Source organism: Oncorhynchus gorbuscha, linkage group LG03 (assembly GCF_021184085.1).
Source record: "Oncorhynchus gorbuscha isolate QuinsamMale2020 ecotype Even-year linkage group LG03, OgorEven_v1.0, whole genome shotgun sequence".
Lineage (NCBI taxonomy): Eukaryota > Metazoa > Chordata > Actinopteri > Salmoniformes > Salmonidae > Oncorhynchus > Oncorhynchus gorbuscha.
In genome coordinates this window covers 20,721,870-20,742,191 of record NC_060175.1, presented here as the reverse complement: position 1 = coordinate 20,742,191, position 20,322 = coordinate 20,721,870, and the positions used below count along the sequence as shown (strand labels likewise).

Genomic DNA, 20,322 nt, shown 5'->3' with positions numbered 1-20,322 from the left:
GATTCTGGATCGAAAGAGAGAAAAGTGTAAAAAATGGGTGTTGGTCCGTTGGAAAAACTGGCTCCAAAAGTTCACCAGTTGGGTATTAGAGGACACGGTGGTGGAGGCAGTGGGGGTTAACTTAAACCCTCGTGCATGATTAAAACACCATCATTCGCGTGTACACAGGAGTGCATATGGAGCACAATGGATTTTACCTGACTCTCCCCAGTAATGCGTCTGCACATATATATATGAACAATCAAATTTTGAATTATACAACCAATTTGACAAAGCCTAAAGAGTTATCAGAGGCCTGGGAAGTAGGCCTCAGCGAGATTACATACCCCCATAGTTGGTATAATATCAAGGATAAGAACCATGATTTTTATTGCAAAAGGATATCGGAATCCCCAAAGGTAATAAAGCTTAAAAAAGGGTTCTATAGAACTGTAGAGAGGATCATCTCTGAGTTGAATGACCTCGTAACCCCGAACAATATGGAAATACTCTTGAACTACAACCCTATTCATAAACGTGTACAAATCTCCGGGGATGCTGATGGGGTATAAAGACCAGTGGTAAGTCAGCCTACATGTTGGGGATGAGTTACAACAAATGGACATATGTGAGAGATAAATGATTCCCATTCCCTGCGTATATACATGCAGGGTTTTACAACATATTTGTGTATACTGACATCATATCCTATCAAAGGGTAGGAGACAGTTACAGTGGGGAGAACAAGTATTTGATACACTGCCGATTTTGCAGGTTTTCCTACTTACAAAGCATGTAGAGGTGTGTAATTTTTTATCATAGGTACACCTCAACTGTGAGAGACGGAATCTAAAACAAAAATCCAGAAAATCACATTGTATGATTTTTAAGTAATTAATTTGCATTTTATTGCATGACATAAGTATTTGATCACCTACCAACCAGTAAGAATTCTGGCTCTCACAGACCTGTTAGTTTTTCTTTAAGAAGCCCTCTTGTTCTCCACTGCACTGCCCTCCTGTATTAACTGCACCTGTTTGAACTCGTTACCTGTATAAAAGACACCTGTCCACACACTCAATCAAACAGACTCCAACCTCTCCACAATGGCCAAGACCAGAGAGCTGTGTAAGGCAGTGTATCAAATACTTGTTCTCCCCACTGTATGTGCCCCTCCTGAGAACAGTGCATATACAGGGAAAGGATGGTAATGTAGTCACTGTTATTAACAATGACAAGCTGCACTATGTACCTGTAAGCAAGAAATATATTGAAAACATTCTGGTTGAGCTTAAAACGGATCAGAACGAAAATATTGAATTTACTTATGGTAAAACGATTGTAAAACTCCACTTTAGACCCACCAAAACCTCTCTACATATCTAATATATTATTAGTATTATATATAAATATATATATTTTATAAACATAATACAAATAAATTAAAATGGTTATGGAACACAACCACCATCTCGACCCTAACCAATATGTCTCTATGTTGATCAAGCGGGTAATGGATTACCCAGCTCTCATGGATTCCGTACCATGTACGGTTCGGGGGTATAGAAAGTATATTTCGTAACCTCTTTAGGATGGTTTTCCCGTTTATGAAGAGAGGCCTCAGCACAGCCAAACCACATTTAAAATCAGCGGCCAAAATTGTGAGGTTGGATCCAAGGCTATGACCAGACGGGCTTAATCAGATCCCGAGCATAAAGAATGTATGCTGTTGTCACGAAGACCACAAAAGAGACCTCCAAGATGCAGGCCAGCCCTTGAAAAGTGCAGGTTAACTGTTAAAAGAAACAATGTAAAGTGAGTAGGTCTGGACCAAGAACGGCAAAAAGAATACTCAGATGTATTTTCTAAAAGAACAAGCAACATGTCTCTTTTGCACCGCATGTCCTCTGAAGCTATAAAGACAGAGCTCAATCTTTTCACGGCCCCCTTAACCCAACATTCATAAGAGAGGTCCAGTTATGTGGAGATAGCCCCACTTTCTGCCATTACAGACAACGGTCTCATAGAGTTTTTCATACCAGGCCACGGTGACAACTACCTGGACCTCAACAACACCTTGGTGCATTTACGTCTCAGTCACCAAAAGAGATGGCACTAATATTGCAGACGATGCCAACGTGAGTCTCATTAATTTTCCAGTGGCCACCATCTTCTCCCAAGTGGATGTGACTTTGGGTAAACGTCTAATCAGTCAAAGCAGTGCCACATACCCATATAGGGCCATCATGGAGTGTTTACTCAACTACTCTGAAGACACTCTGAAGACACAGTTCAGCCCCGGGCTGTTTAGCAAGGATACTGCAGGAGCATTTATGGAAGACATAGACCCCAGCACAGGTGAAAACAAAGGACTGGAGGCATGTGCTCGCTACTGTGCTGAATCTCGAGAGTTTCATTTGATCGTTTACTCTTAAATTCGGTTGATTTAAGGCTAAAATTAACCAGGGCCAAAGATGAGTTTTGTCTGATGTCTGACCAAGACGGTAACTTTAGTTTAAAAGTTTTGGGGGCTACGCTTTTTATTTAAAAAAGTGTCTGTATCTCTGGCCGTTCGTCTGGGTCATTCACAGGCTTTGATGAAAGGAAATTCCCTTTCCCCTCTCCAGAGAATTACCATGAAAACATTTAGCATACCAGTGGGAAGTAGAATCTGTTTCTAGGCCCTTTACCCCACTACATCGTTATAGGCTTGGTTGATCATGCCTCTAATACGGGCAGCTTATATAAAAAAAAGTTTAATTTTCAACATTTCAATGCAGAGTATGTAGCTCTCTGTCAGGACGGTCGGCAGGTCCCTACTAAGGCTTTCCAACCACAATTTAATAACATATCGTGTGAGAATTTTACAATCTATTCCTGGCTACCAGGAGGCATCTAAAAGATCTCTCTTTACCTATTGACATAAATGATTTTGCAGAGGGTTACACAATGTATGTGTTCAATTTCTCACCTGATGATGACACCTCAGGATATCTGTCTGTGGTGTCCCAAGGTAACCTCAGGCTGGAAATAAGTTTCCGTACACCTTTAGCCTGTACAGTTAGTATGATTGTTTATGCATATAAAATATCAAGTAATCAGAAACCCAAGACAGCTAGTCCGGGAAAGATTTCAGGAAATATTCACAAGCATGTGTTTGCGGGAAAAATAAGCTGACGTTTTATTACAAGAATTATTGGGCAGAACATCAGAATAGGGCTGCCTTTGTAAACTCAGCCTTAAATACAACCTTTCCATCAAATATTTTTGCCAAAGGAAGTAGTTGCAGGTTAATGCGTCATGAGTCTTGTCCTGTAGGCTAACTTTGTTTTCCCCTTAGATATGCCAGCTGCAGTCAAAATTGGCTATATTGTCATAATTTTCTCTGATTCAATCTTGGAAGTGAATACAAGTCTTAGTGGATTATTATTAAGATATTAAGGATCGTTGAGCAAAAACATGAATACCCAAGAGTTAGAAGATCTAATGAGCCGGTTGATTGGAAAACAATTTTGTGGAGTATGGGCTTGTGATGAACTACCTATTGAGAAATGGAAGGAGCGACCCGGCCATGTTTATTGTCAGTACCCATCCTAAACACATGCCGGGTGACATTGGCTAGCTGTGACATTGGAGGAGGAAGAAAAATCTAAACTTTTTTTGATTCCTACGGCTTTCCCCCCGGATTTTCACATTTCCCCCATCTATTAAACAGTTTTTGACCAAAACTGGATCAAAGATCTACTACAGCATCAAACAAGTACAAGATAACCTTTCCACTACATGTGGTCACCACTGTGTATTCTACCTATGCCATTGAGCCCGTGGAGTTTCTTTTGAAGATGATATGTCTCTTTATAATGATGATTTATGAAGTAATGATAGCGTCGTAGATTGTTTTTTAGAAAATATCAAATGTGTTAAAGTATGTGTCCTAAGACCCTGTAGTCAAGGCGTATGCTCACGTCAAATATTTCAAGAATGTCACAGATGTTAAATTGTATCATTTTGTCAAATAAAATGTATTGAATTTTATCAAAAGTCATTCAAAAGTCTAACCACCCTGAGAGATCAGGAAAAGGTCCGGAGACGTTCAGGGGTGAGGACTCATCCATAAATGAGTTATCATCAGTCCTTTCAAAGGGGGGAGGGGTTGCTAGAACATCATTAGGGGTGCTGTAGCTCTTTGAAGGGTTTTGTTTGAACCTCTTATGGCTGCGATCCCCGTACAGGGATCAACATCAGGGGAAATTTCATTGTGACAACTAAAAATACAACGTCGTAACATGAAACATTCTTGAAAATGCAAGTGTCTTACATCCTTCAAAAGATTAGGATCTTGGTAATCAAACTACATTTTCTGATTTAAAATAGCTATTACAGAGAACAAATACCATGCTTTTGCTTGAGAAGAGCAATCAACAACAAAAACATTTTCCGCCATGACATTTTTTACACATTCACATCTGAAGGTAAAATTATGACTTACATTCTGATATCTTGCTCTTATTTATCTTCCTGAGGGTCCCAGTGATCAAATGAAGTGCGGTTTTCTTTGATAAAATCATTTTTTATAGCCCAAATCGAAACATTTTGTAACCCGTTTGTGCCGTGATGGGTTAGATTGAATGATATATGTGTAAATGTACCTGTAGCAGGAGGCGAGGTACACAAGGCCTGTGGTTGAGACAGAATGTTTAGATAAGGCTGTTAAGTGGTATGGAATGTGACTGGGGTGGAGATCTGTGGGGGCTCATAAATTAAGGTTGTGGTGAATGTGTGGTATCATTCCCAGAGACTATGTATATTGTTACAGGAGTAGGAGAGGGAGGACAGCTAACTGTGCACAATATAGGGACAATTATGATATTAAATTGAATGTTACACATACCCCGATCATGGTGAAAGTAGCAGAGTTGGCATTTCAGACACTATTGTCAACTTTCAAGAAACCTGTGACTCAGAGTTTTGTTAGGTTGGATATTATTTCAATGTCATTAATCTGGCCCAATTTCAAACTGCCAGTGAACCCTTTGACAGATTCCATACAGTAGTTAGTCACGGCAGTCGCTGTAGGGACAGTAATTAAAGGAGGCTATGGTAACAGCATGGAATTGGACTACGGCAAAAATGAGGGAGTTTGAGGTATGCGTCATGGGCAGTGTCAGTGGTAGCAAGGGTTAATTTAGTGCCATTGTTGGGAAATCATTTTATGAGGACTTGTGCCACATGGCTTGGTAGCTGGTAATTGGGAGACCGATGGGAGTACAAGGGGCTGTTATTCACGTCACAAATTAGTAATCTGGCCATACTGGGAGTTTTTGTTGTACTGTTGTCAGGAAATGACCCATGCGTTGCAGTGTGTATATACCCAGGTAGAAGCAGCACATGAGGAGCAGGAGATAACTGAGGGCACGGGCTGAATTCTGGAGATTGAGTGTACATCCAGATACACCAGGCCGGGGTGTTGGGACAGCGATGGTCTGGTCCACACACAGTACTCCTTACAGCACCTTCAGAGGTAAAGATCGTCATGTCTCTCCTTGGTGGGTTCACAGTTCTCACGTGAAGTGAGGTCCAGCTGCATAATGGGTGAGCTTGAAGACGCCATGACAGAGGAAGCAGAGCTAAAGGGTGAAAGGAAGACTAGATTCCACTGTAGACATGCAGATGGGTTGGGTCTAGGAGCTACTTTAACCACCATAGTTGGGTTGGGTTAGCTGCTTTATTGTTTAATACATCATATGAAAGGATAGATGTTGGGGTAATTGTGCTCTAAACATTTTGGAGTCATTGATGTGAAAGTCTATACAGTGCTGGGTTACCTCATGAGTATGTAGCGTTGATTAGGGATATGCACTTGCTTATCAGGTGACGTGCCTATCAGGTTACAAAGAAGGAGATGTGGAGCAAAGTGATAATGCCATGGCTTGGGAACACCTCTTGGATCCTGTGGTCTGACGGGGAACTGGGCACAAGCATGAGGAGGCTTTTTAGGGCTTCCATTTTTAACAAACTCAGCAGAAAAGTGTCCTGAAGGCATAGTAACGTGAATAGAGTGGGAATTGTCATGTTATCAAACTTTGGGTTTTCATGCATATATAATTATGCATAGCTTACCACATTGTTAATACTGTTATGTTTTGTGTTTCTCGTTGCTTTTCAAGTCTTGTGCTATCACTCTCTTAGGAACCAGAAGGAGAAAGGTGAAATGAAAGGAGTCAACGGCTCCAGCGGACATAATATCAGTGTTCTATGAGAAATGTAAATAAGATTGTGTGTGGTGTGATCATAGAACAGAGGCCATAAGTCTCGGAGTTTGTAAACCTCATGGTGAATGTTAATCATGTTTAGGTTAATTTTGTGTTTATATATTATTATCATTGTTTGTCCATTAAGTATTTTCCAAGTGTATGTAACGTTGAACAGTATGATATCAGGTGTTCAAAAAGGGGGGACTGATAGGTTTGGATCTGAGGGGTGCCATAGCCGAGGGGCTACACCAGAGCTTAATGGTTATCTGTAGGAAGAAGGTATATGGGGGGTTAAGCTTGGAATGTACTGAGTGTAGGGAAAGCGATCACATGTGGCAGGCATTGATATGGGGGAAGAGAGCCATGGATTAGTGATGAAGGGGGTCGAGGACAGGTCAGGTCACGTTAAGGGAGAAGAAAAGTTTATTACCCGTATCACTTAGTTTCCTGCCTACCAATAAAGATACAATGTTTAGTGAGGAGGAGACTCCACCCAAAGTGGGGTACATATACAACTATTGTAAACATGTTTTTGTCTAATGTAGCTGTATTGACCCTTTGGGAAGAATAAACTTAGTTTAAAACCTCTCTGGGATATGTGGGACGCTAGTGTCCCACCTGGCCAAAAGCCAGAGAAAATGCAGAGCCAAATTCAAATAAATTACTATAAAAATCAAACTTTCATGAAATCACACATGTAAGATACCAAATTAAAGCTACACGTGTTGTGAATCCAGCCAACATGTCAGATTTCAAAAAGGCTTTTCGTCAAAAGCAAACGATGCCATTATCTGAGGATAGCACCATAGTAAACAGAGAGAGAACCATATTTCAACCCTGCAGGCGCGACACAAACGCAGAAATAAAAATATAATTCATGCCTTACCTTTGACGAACTTCTTCTGTTGGTACTCCAATATGTCCCATAAACATCACACATGGTCCTTTTGTTCAATTAATTCCGTCGATATATATCCAAAATGTCCATTTATTTTTGTGCGTTTGATCCAGAAAAACACCGGTTCCAACTTGCGCAACGTGACTACAAAATATCTCAAAAGTTACCTGTAAACTTTGCCAAAACATTTCAAACTACTTTTGTAATACTACTTTAGGTATTTTTAAAAGTAAATAATTGATCAAATTGAAGACGGAATGATCTGTGTTCAATACAGGAAGAAAACAAACTGACGCTACCTTTCTGGTCACGTGCCTCTATCTAACAGTACACTTGAAGTAACCCTCGTTTTGAACATGGCTACTTCTTCATTACACAAAGGAACAACCTCAACCAATTTCTAAAGACTGGTGACATCCAGTGGAAGCTGTAGGAACTGCAAGAATGTCCCTTAGAAATCTGGATTCCTAATGAAAACCCATTGAATAGAGTGACCTCAAAAAAACAAAAAAATCGGAATGTTTTTTCCTTGGGGTTTCGCCTGCTACATAAATTCTGTTATACTCACAGACACGATTCAAACAGTCCAAATTGAAATCTACTAGTAATATGCATATCTTATCTTCTAGGGATGAGTAGCAGGCAGTTGAATTTGGGCAGTATTTCATACGGACATGAAAATACTGCCCCATCACCAAGATGGTTCTAATTCTCAGAGTAAAAACTCAACAGTTTTAACTAAATTGGTTTATATGTTTATATGTAGGATAATGTTTTAATGGTTTGTCAGTCTATTTTTAAATTGTATTTAATTATTTAATATATTTGACATGTGTTAAGGCCACACAGAGGGCCAGAGATGATTACAGACACCTGTGATAATCTGAAGTTCCAAAATGGGCCACTAGATGTTTTGTGACAGGTTACATAAAACCCTTGAAAGATACAGTACCAAAACTATGGTATTTAAAAAGTAAACTTAAAAAGTTTCTAGTAATATACCCTCCCTTTGTAACCTTATATAAAACACAGGAAATCACATTTTTGACTGCACTGGGCCTTTAATGTCATTGCAACATTATATTATTTTGCACCGTGAAGTGTGCTGTTACTTCAAAATGGATGTAAAATAGAGTTGCGTGTCGAGGTTGCCGACAACATGACATATTTTTTGTACACCCATCATCTCGCTGCCAGAAGCACGTTATAGCAGACGTAATAAACAGTCATGGCAGCTGATGTGAATAAACTATATTACATTCATGACACAAACCCTTATTTTACACTAAGCATATGGCTAGCCAGCTAGCATTACTACACTACTGCTTGTGTCATGACTGTGTAACGTCAGTCGTCATAAGCCAATGTTGTTGTCGTTGTTGACGTCTGTAATGTCCGGCTTGACAGCTGTAAAACTTGGAACATACTTAACGCGTTAAGACGTCATCAAGAGCTGACAGTTGGTGAACATAAAAAAAACAAGAACATGGGAGCTTGTTTGCTGCAAATTGTGATGCCAAATGGATCGGTAACACGTCTTCACGTGAGCCTACGTTGCTTAACAAAGTTCGGGAAGCACGTAGAACTTGGTTGCTTTTGTTCATGTTCACCAACTGTATACTTTTTATCATGTCACTAGACATATTTGCATTGAGTATGTTCCTGGCTTTAGCCCTCAGATGGTGGGTTCCAGGAGGTTCTCTGCATCACAAGCCTATGATGGACTCATCCCATAGCTTTTCTTCCTCTGTCCTGGTGTCCACTTTCTCCTTGGTCTTCTTCTTGTCTTTCCTGTGTTTGGCCTTGGTCTCTTTGGCCTGCTCCCTCTCTTCTATCTCTTCCTGAATCTCAGCCTGAATATGCACCTCCTTCTCCTCTCCTCTTCCCACCCTTTCCTCTGTACTCTCTTCTTTCTCCTCCTTCCTTCCTTCTTTTTCTTCATCCTCTTCCCGGCGTTTCTTTGCCCTGTGTCCCTCCCTGTGACTCCTGCTACTATAGTGCAGTCTTTTTCTCTTCCTCTTACTCTCTTCCTCCGCTTCTTCGTCATGCTCTCTTCCTCTTCTCCCTTCTGTGTCATCATCTCTTAGACTCTTCCCTCTCCTCCTCCTCTTCCTCTCCTCTGAGTCCTCCTCTCTCGCCCTCCTCCCTCTCTCCTTCCTCATCTTCCTCTTCCTCCTCTTCCTCTCTCTGTGCCTGTAGTCACTGCTGTCACTGCTGTCACTGCTGCTGCTGTAGGAAGAGGAGGAGCTTGTGTAGGAAGAGGACGAGCTTGAACATTCATTGTCCCTCCCCCTGGCTTTAGGCCAGCCAATAAAGCCTGCCGGAGCAGATCCTGGGGGGAAGGGCTGAGGGAAAGTGTGGCCCCAGGCCGTTTGCTCATAGGTGCCTCCCTTGAACCCAAAGTGAGTGGGAGGAGCCTGATAGGGCGGGCACCAAAGTGGAGGAGGATAAAAGGCAGCAGCAGGATGCAGAGGAAGAGAGTTGAGAGGAAGAGGAGGGCGGGAAGAAAGAGGAAGGCCCAAGGTGGTTTTATTTTGGGCGTCAACCTTGCTGAGGTTCGCTTCTCCTTCTCCCTCTTCCTCCTCCTCTTCCCCGGTAGCCCCGAAGCTGGTTTTTGGGGCTATACCACGGGCCTTCTGCACGTGGATGTAGTCGGCCAATTCATCTGCGAACGAATCATACACCTTCTTCTGAGACTTGCATAGGTCAACAACCTTCTTCTCTCTGATGGGACACAGGGTGAGAGCCAAAGGGTTACATACTTTGCCATAGTGCAGAGCTGGGAACTTAGTGAAAATGATCTGTTTTGGGGGAACAAAGTGTGTTCTTCATGAAATGTATGAGGTCAAAATGAATGTGGCTGTCCTCTTACTTGATCTGGTGCTTGTTTCCTTGCATGTGAGCGTGGTACATCTCCACAGAGTCAAGATTAATGTTACACACCGGACATGTGAAGGAGTTGGCTGCAAACAGGAATAGTGGACAGAATATTATAATTACTCCTCAGAGGAGACAGAAACCTTGTTTTTGCATTTTGGGAGAAGATGGAGCTATTTGAGGGATTAAAAACCTTGGCCAATTACTTCCTTTCCTCTCCAGCCATGCTTTCCTTTCCACCCATTTCACTGACCAGTCTATTACCACAGACAGACAGAGAGACAGACAGCGTAGGGCATGGGTACCTTGTGCAGGGTCCTCTCCCAGGTCTTTGAGCAGCTGCTGGCGGGAGTGGTTCCTCTGGTGCTTGCGGCCGGCATAGTGCTGCTGGGCCATGTGGGGGTTGTTGAAGGAGGCAGCACACAGGCGGCAGTGCTTGTTAGGGTCACTCAGGTCCACAGTCTCTGAGGTGTTCTGGGGTCCCTTCCCCCCCTCCTCGACCATTCCCTGGTCAATGCCAGAGGCCTGGAGTGAGCCTGGTATGGCCAACCCGAGGCCCCTTTGAGGGAGAGTGTCTGATAGCGAAAGAGAGATGTGTGGGTTCAGTTTTAACCACTGACTATAATAGTATTAGATTAATTGTACTAACCTGCCTATTAGGCAGAGTGAAATAAACTTGAACAATGAACAAACTACAGTCATATAAGCAGTATTTACCTGTCTATTAGGCATAACTTACCAGTCTATTAAACAGTGTGATAGAGGCAGTACATACCAGTCTATTAGACAGAATGATATAGGCATTACTAACCTGTCTATTAGATAGAATGATATAGGCTGTACTAACCTGTCTATTAGACAAGGTGATATAGGCTGTACTAACCTGTCTATTAGACAGAATGATATAGGCTGTACTAACCTGTCTATTAGACAGAGTGATATAGGCTGGACTAACCTGTCTATTAGACAGAACTAACCTGTCTATTAGACAGAATGATATAGGTTGTACTAACCTGTCTATTAGACAGAGTGATATAGGCTGGACTAACCTGTCTATTAGACAGAACTAACCTGTCTATTAGACAGAGTGATATAGGCTGGACTAACCTGTCTATTAGACAGAACTAACCTGTCTATTAGACAGAATGATATAGGCTGTACTAACTTGCCTATTAGACAGAGTGATATAGGCTGTACTAACATGTCTATTAGACAGAATGATATAGGCTGTACTAACCTGTCTATTAGACAGAGTGATATAGGCTTGTAGCGGTATTTATTAAGAGAGGGGTAAAGAAAGATTTTGTTCGGGCGCCAGGCAGGTATTAACCCTGCCGAAAGGAAAAGAGTAGAATAGAGAGAGTACCACTACCAGACCCACACACATCAGCAGAAGATACTGCCTAGAGTGTAGCCTGTTTACCAGATAGCCAGTGGAGAGAAAAGAGAATACACACCATATAAAACCCACATCACAGCACAGGGGTAACCCAAACACGAATACCTCATACAATAATACTAATACTAATAATGGCAGAGCAATTCAACAGCAACTTCATACAAGAACGAACCCAGTCATCAACATAGGATTTGCAATAATCTGTATTATTTTCTAGTGGATGAGTGCAGAGGGTATGAATGTGGGGGGTGTTCATCGACACAACAAAGGCCTTAAAAATGTCCACAGTCTTCTCGGCCACATGTCATTAGTACACCCCACCTCAATACAGTTCACATAATATACAACTTGCAAGTAACCTACTAAAATGTCCATCCAAATACTTCTGGCAGGGAAATAATAGTCCAGCTCTAATGAACTTCAATAGGCAGTGCATTTAACAAATAGAGTCTGTTGCAGGGTAAAGCACTGGAATGAGAGGGAAGAGAAAGAGTGTGATATAGGCAGTACTAACCACGATCTAAAGCGATCACACCGATGATTGAGTTAAATACTTTATAAACTACAAACGCTGAAAACAAACAAAACTTCTGCAGCACACACAATCAAACTGTCGCTCCTCCCAAGAGCTCCTCCCCAAAGAGCTGAATGAGCTCTCTTTATTTCCTCATTCCTTACTGCTCATTCCTTACTGCTCATGCCCTCTTAAAGTGGCAGCGCACGGTGAAGGCTCCGAGCAGATTTCGCCACACTCCTCCCCCCATGAAAAAACAATGCCTGTAGAAACAGAGAGGATGCAGGCTTTGACAGGTTCATGTTCCTGCTACACAAAAACCAGGAAAGTCCTCCTCATCAGAGTCCTCCACGAAGAGGTCCTGCAGGTGTCGCTTTTGCCTGCGATCCAGCTCTTCTGCCGTAGGGTAGCAGGGCTTTAGGTCAACAACATGCACTGTCCTGACATCTTCCCCAGTGTCCTCCAAACAGACCAAGTAGTTCACTGGTCCCAACTGCTGCACTACACAGTATGGACCTTTCCATCTCGAAGCTAGCTTGGCAGTGAACTTCTTAGACGCCTTTGACAGATGATGTGAACGTACCCAGACACGAGACTGGGGTGGAAAACACACATCTCGTCTATGTTTGTCATAGTTTCTCAGCTGTCGTTGTTTGGCTTTGGTTTTGCTGGCCTCCACTCTGGCTAGCAAGGTGTGGTGGTGTTGTACGGCATAAAATGCTGGGCAGTCAGGTGAAACATTCAAACTTTGCAAGACCCTGTCCATCGGACCTTTTAGTGGTCTTCCCAGGTGGAGTTCGGCGGGAGTGACCCCAGAAGTCTCCTGCACGGCAGAGTTCAGTGCAAAACGAAATTCAGGGAGATGCTGATCCCACCTTGTGTGCTGATCCCCCACGAATGAAGCAATCATCCCCTTCAGGGTTCGGTTTACCCTCTCGGTCAGGTTGGTCTGAGGATGATAGGCTGTGGTCAACTTGGCAATTACACCCCAGTATGTACAGAGCTCTTTGTAGATTCCTGATATGAACTGCGGACCTCGGTCAGAGAGGATTTGGTCTGGAATTCCAAATCTGGTAAAAACCTCCCTTCGCAAAATTAGAGCAATGGCTGATGCAGTAGCTTTGCGGAGGGGAAACAACTCCACCCAGTGTGTGTAGTAGTCCACTACCACCAATAAAAATTCATTCCGTGTCCCCCGGCTGGGAGGAAAAGGTCCCATGAGGTCAATTCCCAACATTTCATTTGGATGGTTCACCACGGTCTGCTGCATTTTCCCGGCAGGTCTGCCAATGTCTGGTTTGTATTTCTGGCAGACTTCACATTGCTGTACAAACTTCCGGGTATCAACCCACATGCCTGGCCAGTAAACCACCTCTTGTAGTCTTCGATAAGTTTTAAAAACTCCAAGATGGCCACTCATGGTGGTGAGGGTAGGCAACAACATCTCCTTCCCGGTTATTCCTCAACACGGGGGCCCCACAAGGGTGCGTTCTGAGCCCTCTCCTGTACTCCCTGTTCACCCACGACTGCGTGGCCACGCACGCCTCCAACTCAATCACAAAGTTTGCGGACGACACAACAGTGGTAGGCTTGATTCAACAGCAACTTCATACAAGAACGAACCCAGTCATCAACATAGGATTTGCAATAATCTGTATTATTTTCTAGTGGATGAGTGCAGAGGGTATGAATGTGGGGGGTGTTCATCGACACAACAAAGGCCTTAAAAATGTCCACAGTCTTCTCGGCCACATGTCATTAGTACACCCCACCTCAATACAGTTCACATAATATACAACATGCAAGTAACCAACTAAAATGTCCATCCAAATACTTCTGGCAGGGAAATAATAGTCCAGCTCTAATGAACTTCAATAGGCAGTGCATTTAACAAATAGAGAGTCTGTTGCAGGGTAAAGCACTGGAATGAGAGGGAAGAGAAAGAGAGAGAAAAAGATCAATCTTAGCTGTGGTCTTCAGGCCTGCCGGTGTCTGACTGTCCGATGGTTTGTTGGTTTGTTTGTTAAAGCTTCGCAACAATGTTGCTACTAATCCATGCAATCCATAACGGGCGTGGTCCCAAACAAAAACAACCACGATCTAAAGCGATCACACCGATGATTGAGTTAAATACTTTATAAACTACAAACGCTGAAAACAAACAAAACTTCTGCAGCACACACAATCAAACTGTCGCTCCTCCCAAGAGCTCATCCCCAAAGAGCTGAACGAGCTCTCTTTATTTCCTCATTCCTTACTGCTCATGCCCTCTTAAAGTGGCAGCGCACGGTGAAGGCTCGGAGCAGATTTCGCCACAGGCTGTACTAACCTGTCTATTAGACAGAACTAACCTGTCTATTAGACAGAATGATATAGGCTGTACTAACCTGTCTATTAGACAAAGTGATATAGGCATTACTAACCTGTCTATTAGATAGAGTGATATAGGCTGTACTAATCTGTCTATTAGACAGTGTGATATAGGCTGTGCTAACTTGCCTATTAGACAGTGTGATTAGGCTGTACTAACCTATATATTACAGTGTGATATAGGCTGTCCTAACCTGTCTATTAGACAGAGTGATATAGTCTGTGCTAACCTATCTATTAGACAGTGTGAAATAGGCAGTACTAGCGTGTCTATTAGACAGAGTGATATAGGCTGTACTAACCTGTCTATTAGACAGTGTGATATAGGCAGTACTAGCATTTCTATTAGACAGTGTGATACAGGCAGTACTAACCTGTCTATTAGACAGTGTGATATAGGCAGTACTAACCTGTCTATTAGACAGAGGGAAATAGGCAGTACTAACCTGTCTATTACAGTGTGATATAGGCTGTACTAACCTGGCTATTAGACAGTGTGATATAGGCTGTACTAACCTGTGTATTAGACAGTGTGATATAGGCTGTACTAACCTGTCTATTAGACAGTGTGATATAGGCTGTACTAACCTGGCTATTAGACAGTGTGATATAGGCTGTACTAACCTGTGTATTAGACAGTGTGATATAGGCAGTACTAACCTGTGTATTAGACAGTGATATAGGCAGTACTAACCTGTGTATTAGACAGTGATATAGGCAGTACTAACCTGTGTATTAGACAGTGATATAGGCTGTACTAACCTGTCTATTAGACAGTGTGATATAGGCTGTGCTAACTTGCCTATTAGACAGTGTGATTAGGCTGTACTAACCTGTCTATTACAGTGTGATATAGGCTGTACTAACCTGTCTATTAGACAGTGTGATATAGGCTGTACTAACCTGTCTATTAGACAGTGTGATATAGGCTGTACTAACCTGTCTATTAGACAGTGTGATATAGGCTGTACTAACCTGGCTATTAGACAGTGTGATATAGGCTGTACTAACCTGTCTATTAGACAGTGTGATATAGGCTGTACTAACCTGGCTATTAGACAGTGTGATATAGGCTGTACTAACCTGTGTATTAGACAGTGTGATATAGGCAGTACTAACCTGTGTATTAGACAGTGATATAGGCAGTACTAACCTGTGTATTAGACAGTGATATAGGCAGTACTAACCTGTGTATTAGACAGTGATATAGGCTGTACTAACCTGTCTATTATTAGACAGACAGTGATATAGGTGTGATATTGGCTGTACTAACCTATCTATTAGTACTAACCTGTGTATTAGACAGTGATATAGGCTGTACTAACCTGTGTATTAGACAGTGTGATATAGGCTGTACTAACCTGTCTATTAGACAGTGTGATATAGGCAGTACTAACCTGTGTATTAGACAGTGTGATATAGGCAGTACTAACCTGTCTATTAGACAGAGGGAAATAGGCAGTACTAACCTGTCTATTACAGTGTGATATTGGCTGTACTAACCTATCTATTAGACAGTGTGATATAGGCTGTACTAACCTATATATTACAGTGTGATATAGGCTGTACTAACCTATCTATTAGACAGTGTGATATAGACCGTACTAACCTGTATATTACAGTGTGATATAGGCTGTACTAACCTATCTATTAGACAGTGTGATATAGGCTGTACTAACCTATCTATTAGACAGTGTGATATAGACCGTACTAACCTGTATATTACAGTGTGATATAGGCTGTACTAACCTATCTATTAGACAGTGTGATATAGGCTGTACTAACCTATCTATTAGACAGTGTGATATAGGCTGTACTAACCTATCTATTAGACAGTGTGATATAGACCGTACTAACCTGCTGGCTGGGTGGTGGGATAGAGGGCCTGTTTTCTCAGGTTCTTGGCATGGACCTTGCCGTCGTAGTGGGAGCGGGCCACTACCGGAGAACTGAACACCATGCTGCACAGCTCACAGAAGCGGTCCTTGTCCATAGTGATTCCTCTCTGCTCAACACAACATCAGACACCCACACGCATAACGGTAACAATAACATGATAGTCTACAACCTTTCAGAGGTTAATGCTCTCTAGAAGCTTATTGATTTCACCTGGATCGGGTTGGAATGCATTGGACCATGTGGGACCCATTACAACAACACTTTAGGGATGTGATCATGGCATTCACTGCAGGTAGCCTAGTATTTAGAGCGTTGGGCAAGTAACCAAAGGTTGCTGGATCAAATCCCCGAGCTGACAAGGTAAAAGTCTGTCGTTCTGCCCTTGAGCAAGCCAGTTAACCCACTGTTCCCCGGGCGCCGAAGACGCCCCTTCTGACGGATGTTGATTAAGGCAGCCCTCCGCACCTCTCTGACTCAGAGGGGTTGGGTTAAATGCGGAAGACACATTTCAGTTGAAGGCATTCAGTTGTACAACAGACTAGGTATCCCCCCCTTTCCCCTTCTGATGGTTGGAACGTCAACACAGTGTCTAATTTTGATTTCATCGGGATTGGGTTCATACAATTGCTACAGAAGCTGGATTTACACACACACACACATGACTTGCCTAGTTAAATAAAAAAAAATAAAATGCAAATAACATTTTGTCCAGGCATCTGTTCCATCAAAGTCTTACCTGGAAGTCTTTACTTCGTTTCTCATCTTTCTTGGTCTGCACGTAGATTCTCACTTTCTGAGCATGCTTCTTTCCCTGCAGTCAGAGGGCATTATCAGTTTTTTTCTCTAACTTCTTTGCAGAGCTCAAACTGTACAGTTGGCTAACATTAAGACATTCAGCTCGTAAAATGAAAACACTAAAATATGATGAGGAAGATGGTATCTGTTGAATTAAACTTGGGTTGGTGGGTAGACAGACACATTGGTGGTGGGTGGAGCGAGTTACCCCCAAACAATGTCAAGTGCGTTGAGACCTAAAGGAATGTACTGTTTAAATGTTATTGGTTATCATAATTACAACACAAGTGTTGAGACGTGGAAGACGGACACACACTCACATACCTCGTAGTGTGCGATCCTCTGGGACTCGAACAGCAGAGAAGCCTCACACACATGGCAGTGGCTGTCCGTGAAGAGACCCTTCAGGTCACTTTCTCCCAAGTCTGCTGGGAACAGGGAACGCTCCTTTAACATTTCTGAATGTTCAGGGAACGTTCTGAACAAAAGACTGCCTGGATGAAAGAGAAAATACACAATACAAATGAAATCCTCAAAACAGAAGATAAATACTTGCACCATGCTGTGAAACATAGAGTACATCTGTTGTTGTGATTGCATGAAGAGAAAGAGAAAATCTGGGACATCGACCCACATGTGTACTGTACATAACCAAGACAAAAATAAAATAACTATGAAACATTGAGCTTATTGAAAGCAGCATCTGAGTTAAGAGCGACCATAGGTCTTCACCTCAAGTCAACATCTTAGTCCACGTGTGCAGATGAATGAGAAAATGTTTGGACATTTGACAAAATGGAGAGGGCAAGTTGTAAGAGTAAGGAAATGTGACCATTTCGTTGGAAAAAACAATATGAAGTACAACTATAAAGAACCAACCTCACTACTCAGATTCAATTTTCTCGACCCAATGACTGCCAAACCTGAGTCTTGCAATAAACAATGTCAGTCTTTGTTGCAAGTGAATTTCCCCACTGATGTTTAAATGTTTATATGTGATCTACAGTAACACTAATGCACTATTTTGATTCATATTAGATTGATAAGATGTAATCTAATTTGGGGGTCATTAGGACCTTTTCTACTGATCCTTTTGACAACAGAACGTAAACAAATCACTGTTCGCACATAATGTAGACACTGATATGATGCTGGAGATCAAGAATGTGAGGTTAGAAAGTGCCCCTTTAATGTTATATACTGGTATGAAAATCACTGATTCTAACCTACTGTGTCGATTGTGTAGGGTGAAAGCTCAGTTCATTACATGTACACTATCTACTTCACTACATAATGTATTCCAAGTATCAGATGTCTGAAGCCATAACACTCTTACTATCACTTTTACTGAATTGATCATTCCAAATGCTGTCAAGGCTCATTCTGAAATATAATAACAGAAAGCAACACATACTGTAATCTCTTGCATGCAGACGGTGTATCATGTACACTACCATCTTTCTGTAGAAGGACTAAAATTGAATTCAGATGTGGCTGAGACTTTGGGTGAGGACAATGCACTGTTCCTCTGCCTAATCACACATCATTTTAACTGTACCCCAATCATAAACCGTAAAGTAGGCCTTAAAAACACTACTCAATGTTACTGATAACTTATCTGTCTTGATTATAAAGTGCCCATATTTTACCTTGACTACACCCTGTAATATTAATTTAGAAATAAACTATGTTTCCTTTCCCACTTGTTTGCTCTCCTAATTTTGGGAGGACTCCATGGAGAATAATTCACCGGCAGGCTACATACTAGGTTCATTGACGCATGCCCGTACTTGAATCTTGGGAGTTATAAATTATCGTTTCAAACCATCTACAATTGAGAATGCACTTTGTGCTATTGCTAGAACTCAAAATGGCTATTGCTTCCACAACCTTTACTTTCAAAATGTTCCATAAAGAAACTGGATTTCTACACACATATACTACTTTAAAGTACAGTACTTACCAAATGTTAACCGCACCCTTTAGTGATGGTAAACAAGATAGCAGAAATAGAACTGAACTTGATGTTCAGAAGGTTTGAACACCAGAGTGTGGGCCTTTTCAATATGGCTGATGTGAATTGACAGAATTGGCATACAAGTCCCTTACTACTGCACAAGTTAGTTATATTAAGTAGAGCAATGAACTGAAAACAACTGTTTGTTGATGTTGACAACCTATTGGTATTGCATACTCTCTCCAGACAGTCATGTTGAGCACTGTGTAAAGAGATATAGCCTATGCCTAATAATGGAATTGAATGTAATACTAGACAAGTCAAAAAGTTTCACAAGAGGTAATACACTGTAACAATGTTAAGCTAGTTAGGCAGCAGTTTTGAATAAATTAGCCAAGACCCTATTTCAAGACTGGTGACCCAGGTAAGACAAAAACAATGTGCCTTGCTTGTATAGCTAGTTTCTTAACCCAGGCACCGGTTCTGATTGAATAGGAGTTGAATAACTAGTCAATAATTTCGTGCTAACCCATCCAATGTGACAGCAACTGTAGTGGGGGGATTGTGCTAGCAAATTGGCTTCAATGCAATGGCAGCTACTTTAGGGCCTCCCAGTCAAGTGTTTATACGTATTAGCTAACGTATAGCTAATAGTTAGCTAGCTGGCAGTGATTACAAGGATATGCGTAAAACGACGTTCACATGGGAAAGACACGATTGTTAACCGACAGAAAGTGGTCATATCGGATAACTAGCTCGCTAAAGTTGATCCTATCATAGGCAAAAGTGCCTAATTCGACATTTAACAGTTAGCTAACTTGCTAACTTTGAGAACGCCCTTGGCTAACGTCAGCATTGCTAGCTAGCTTGCTACGAACTGGGCATCCATTCACCAGACGCTGTAATTTCGCGTTCTTAATGAACTCACCTTCAATCTGTGAACTATTGGTATTATTAGTGTTTATTACTGTGTCAGCATCTGATACAGAAGCCACGTTATGAGTAGAAATAATGTTATTTTCAGTATCTGACTCCGCTAGCAGCGGAGCACAGATACTTCCCTTCTCCATCTTTCTTCCTATCTGAGCAACGCAGGCGCAATGTGTCGATACATGTTAGCAGAACACGATAACTAAGATTACGTATTTAACCACGGTTATGTGAGCTATATGGATCACTCCAATCCAATATAGTGAAACATAACAAGATTTACTCTCTGTAAAGTTAAAGTTTTGTTTTGACTTGGTTGGGAATTCTGTGTGCTCAACTTGCATATAATAACTGAGAACCTTTTATAGTATTGTTTGTTTTTCTGCTCAATTGTATTTTCAAATCTGAACAAAAATATAAAGGCAACATGCAACAATTTCCAAATGTTTA

At 41.7% G+C, this 20,322-nt stretch overlaps 1 protein-coding gene across 4 annotated transcripts; it reads right to left on the bottom strand.

Annotated features, from left to right (window-relative positions):
- Positions 1 to 8,172: 8,172 nt before the first annotated feature.
- zmat1 (zinc finger matrin-type 1) lies at positions 8,173 to 20,021 on the bottom strand. 4 transcript variants are annotated; one of them, XM_046339938.1, is made up of 7 exons: positions 19,871 to 20,021; positions 17,310 to 17,479; positions 16,927 to 17,001; positions 16,149 to 16,296; positions 10,314 to 10,583; positions 10,004 to 10,094; positions 8,173 to 9,855 (listed from the first exon to the last, which is right to left on the bottom strand). In XM_046339938.1, the coding sequence occupies exons 1-7, from the start codon at positions 20,010 to 20,012 to the stop codon at positions 8,838 to 8,840; spliced, it is 1,914 nt and encodes a 637-aa protein (XP_046195894.1). In that variant the 5' UTR covers positions 20,013 to 20,021; the 3' UTR covers positions 8,173 to 8,837. The 4 variants fall into 4 exon arrangements, with proteins under 4 accessions (XP_046195894.1, XP_046195900.1, XP_046195905.1 ...); XM_046339944.1 differs by having other exon boundaries at positions 17,310 to 17,413; XM_046339949.1 differs by having other exon boundaries at positions 17,310 to 17,410.
- Positions 20,022 to 20,322: the final 301 nt, after the last annotated feature.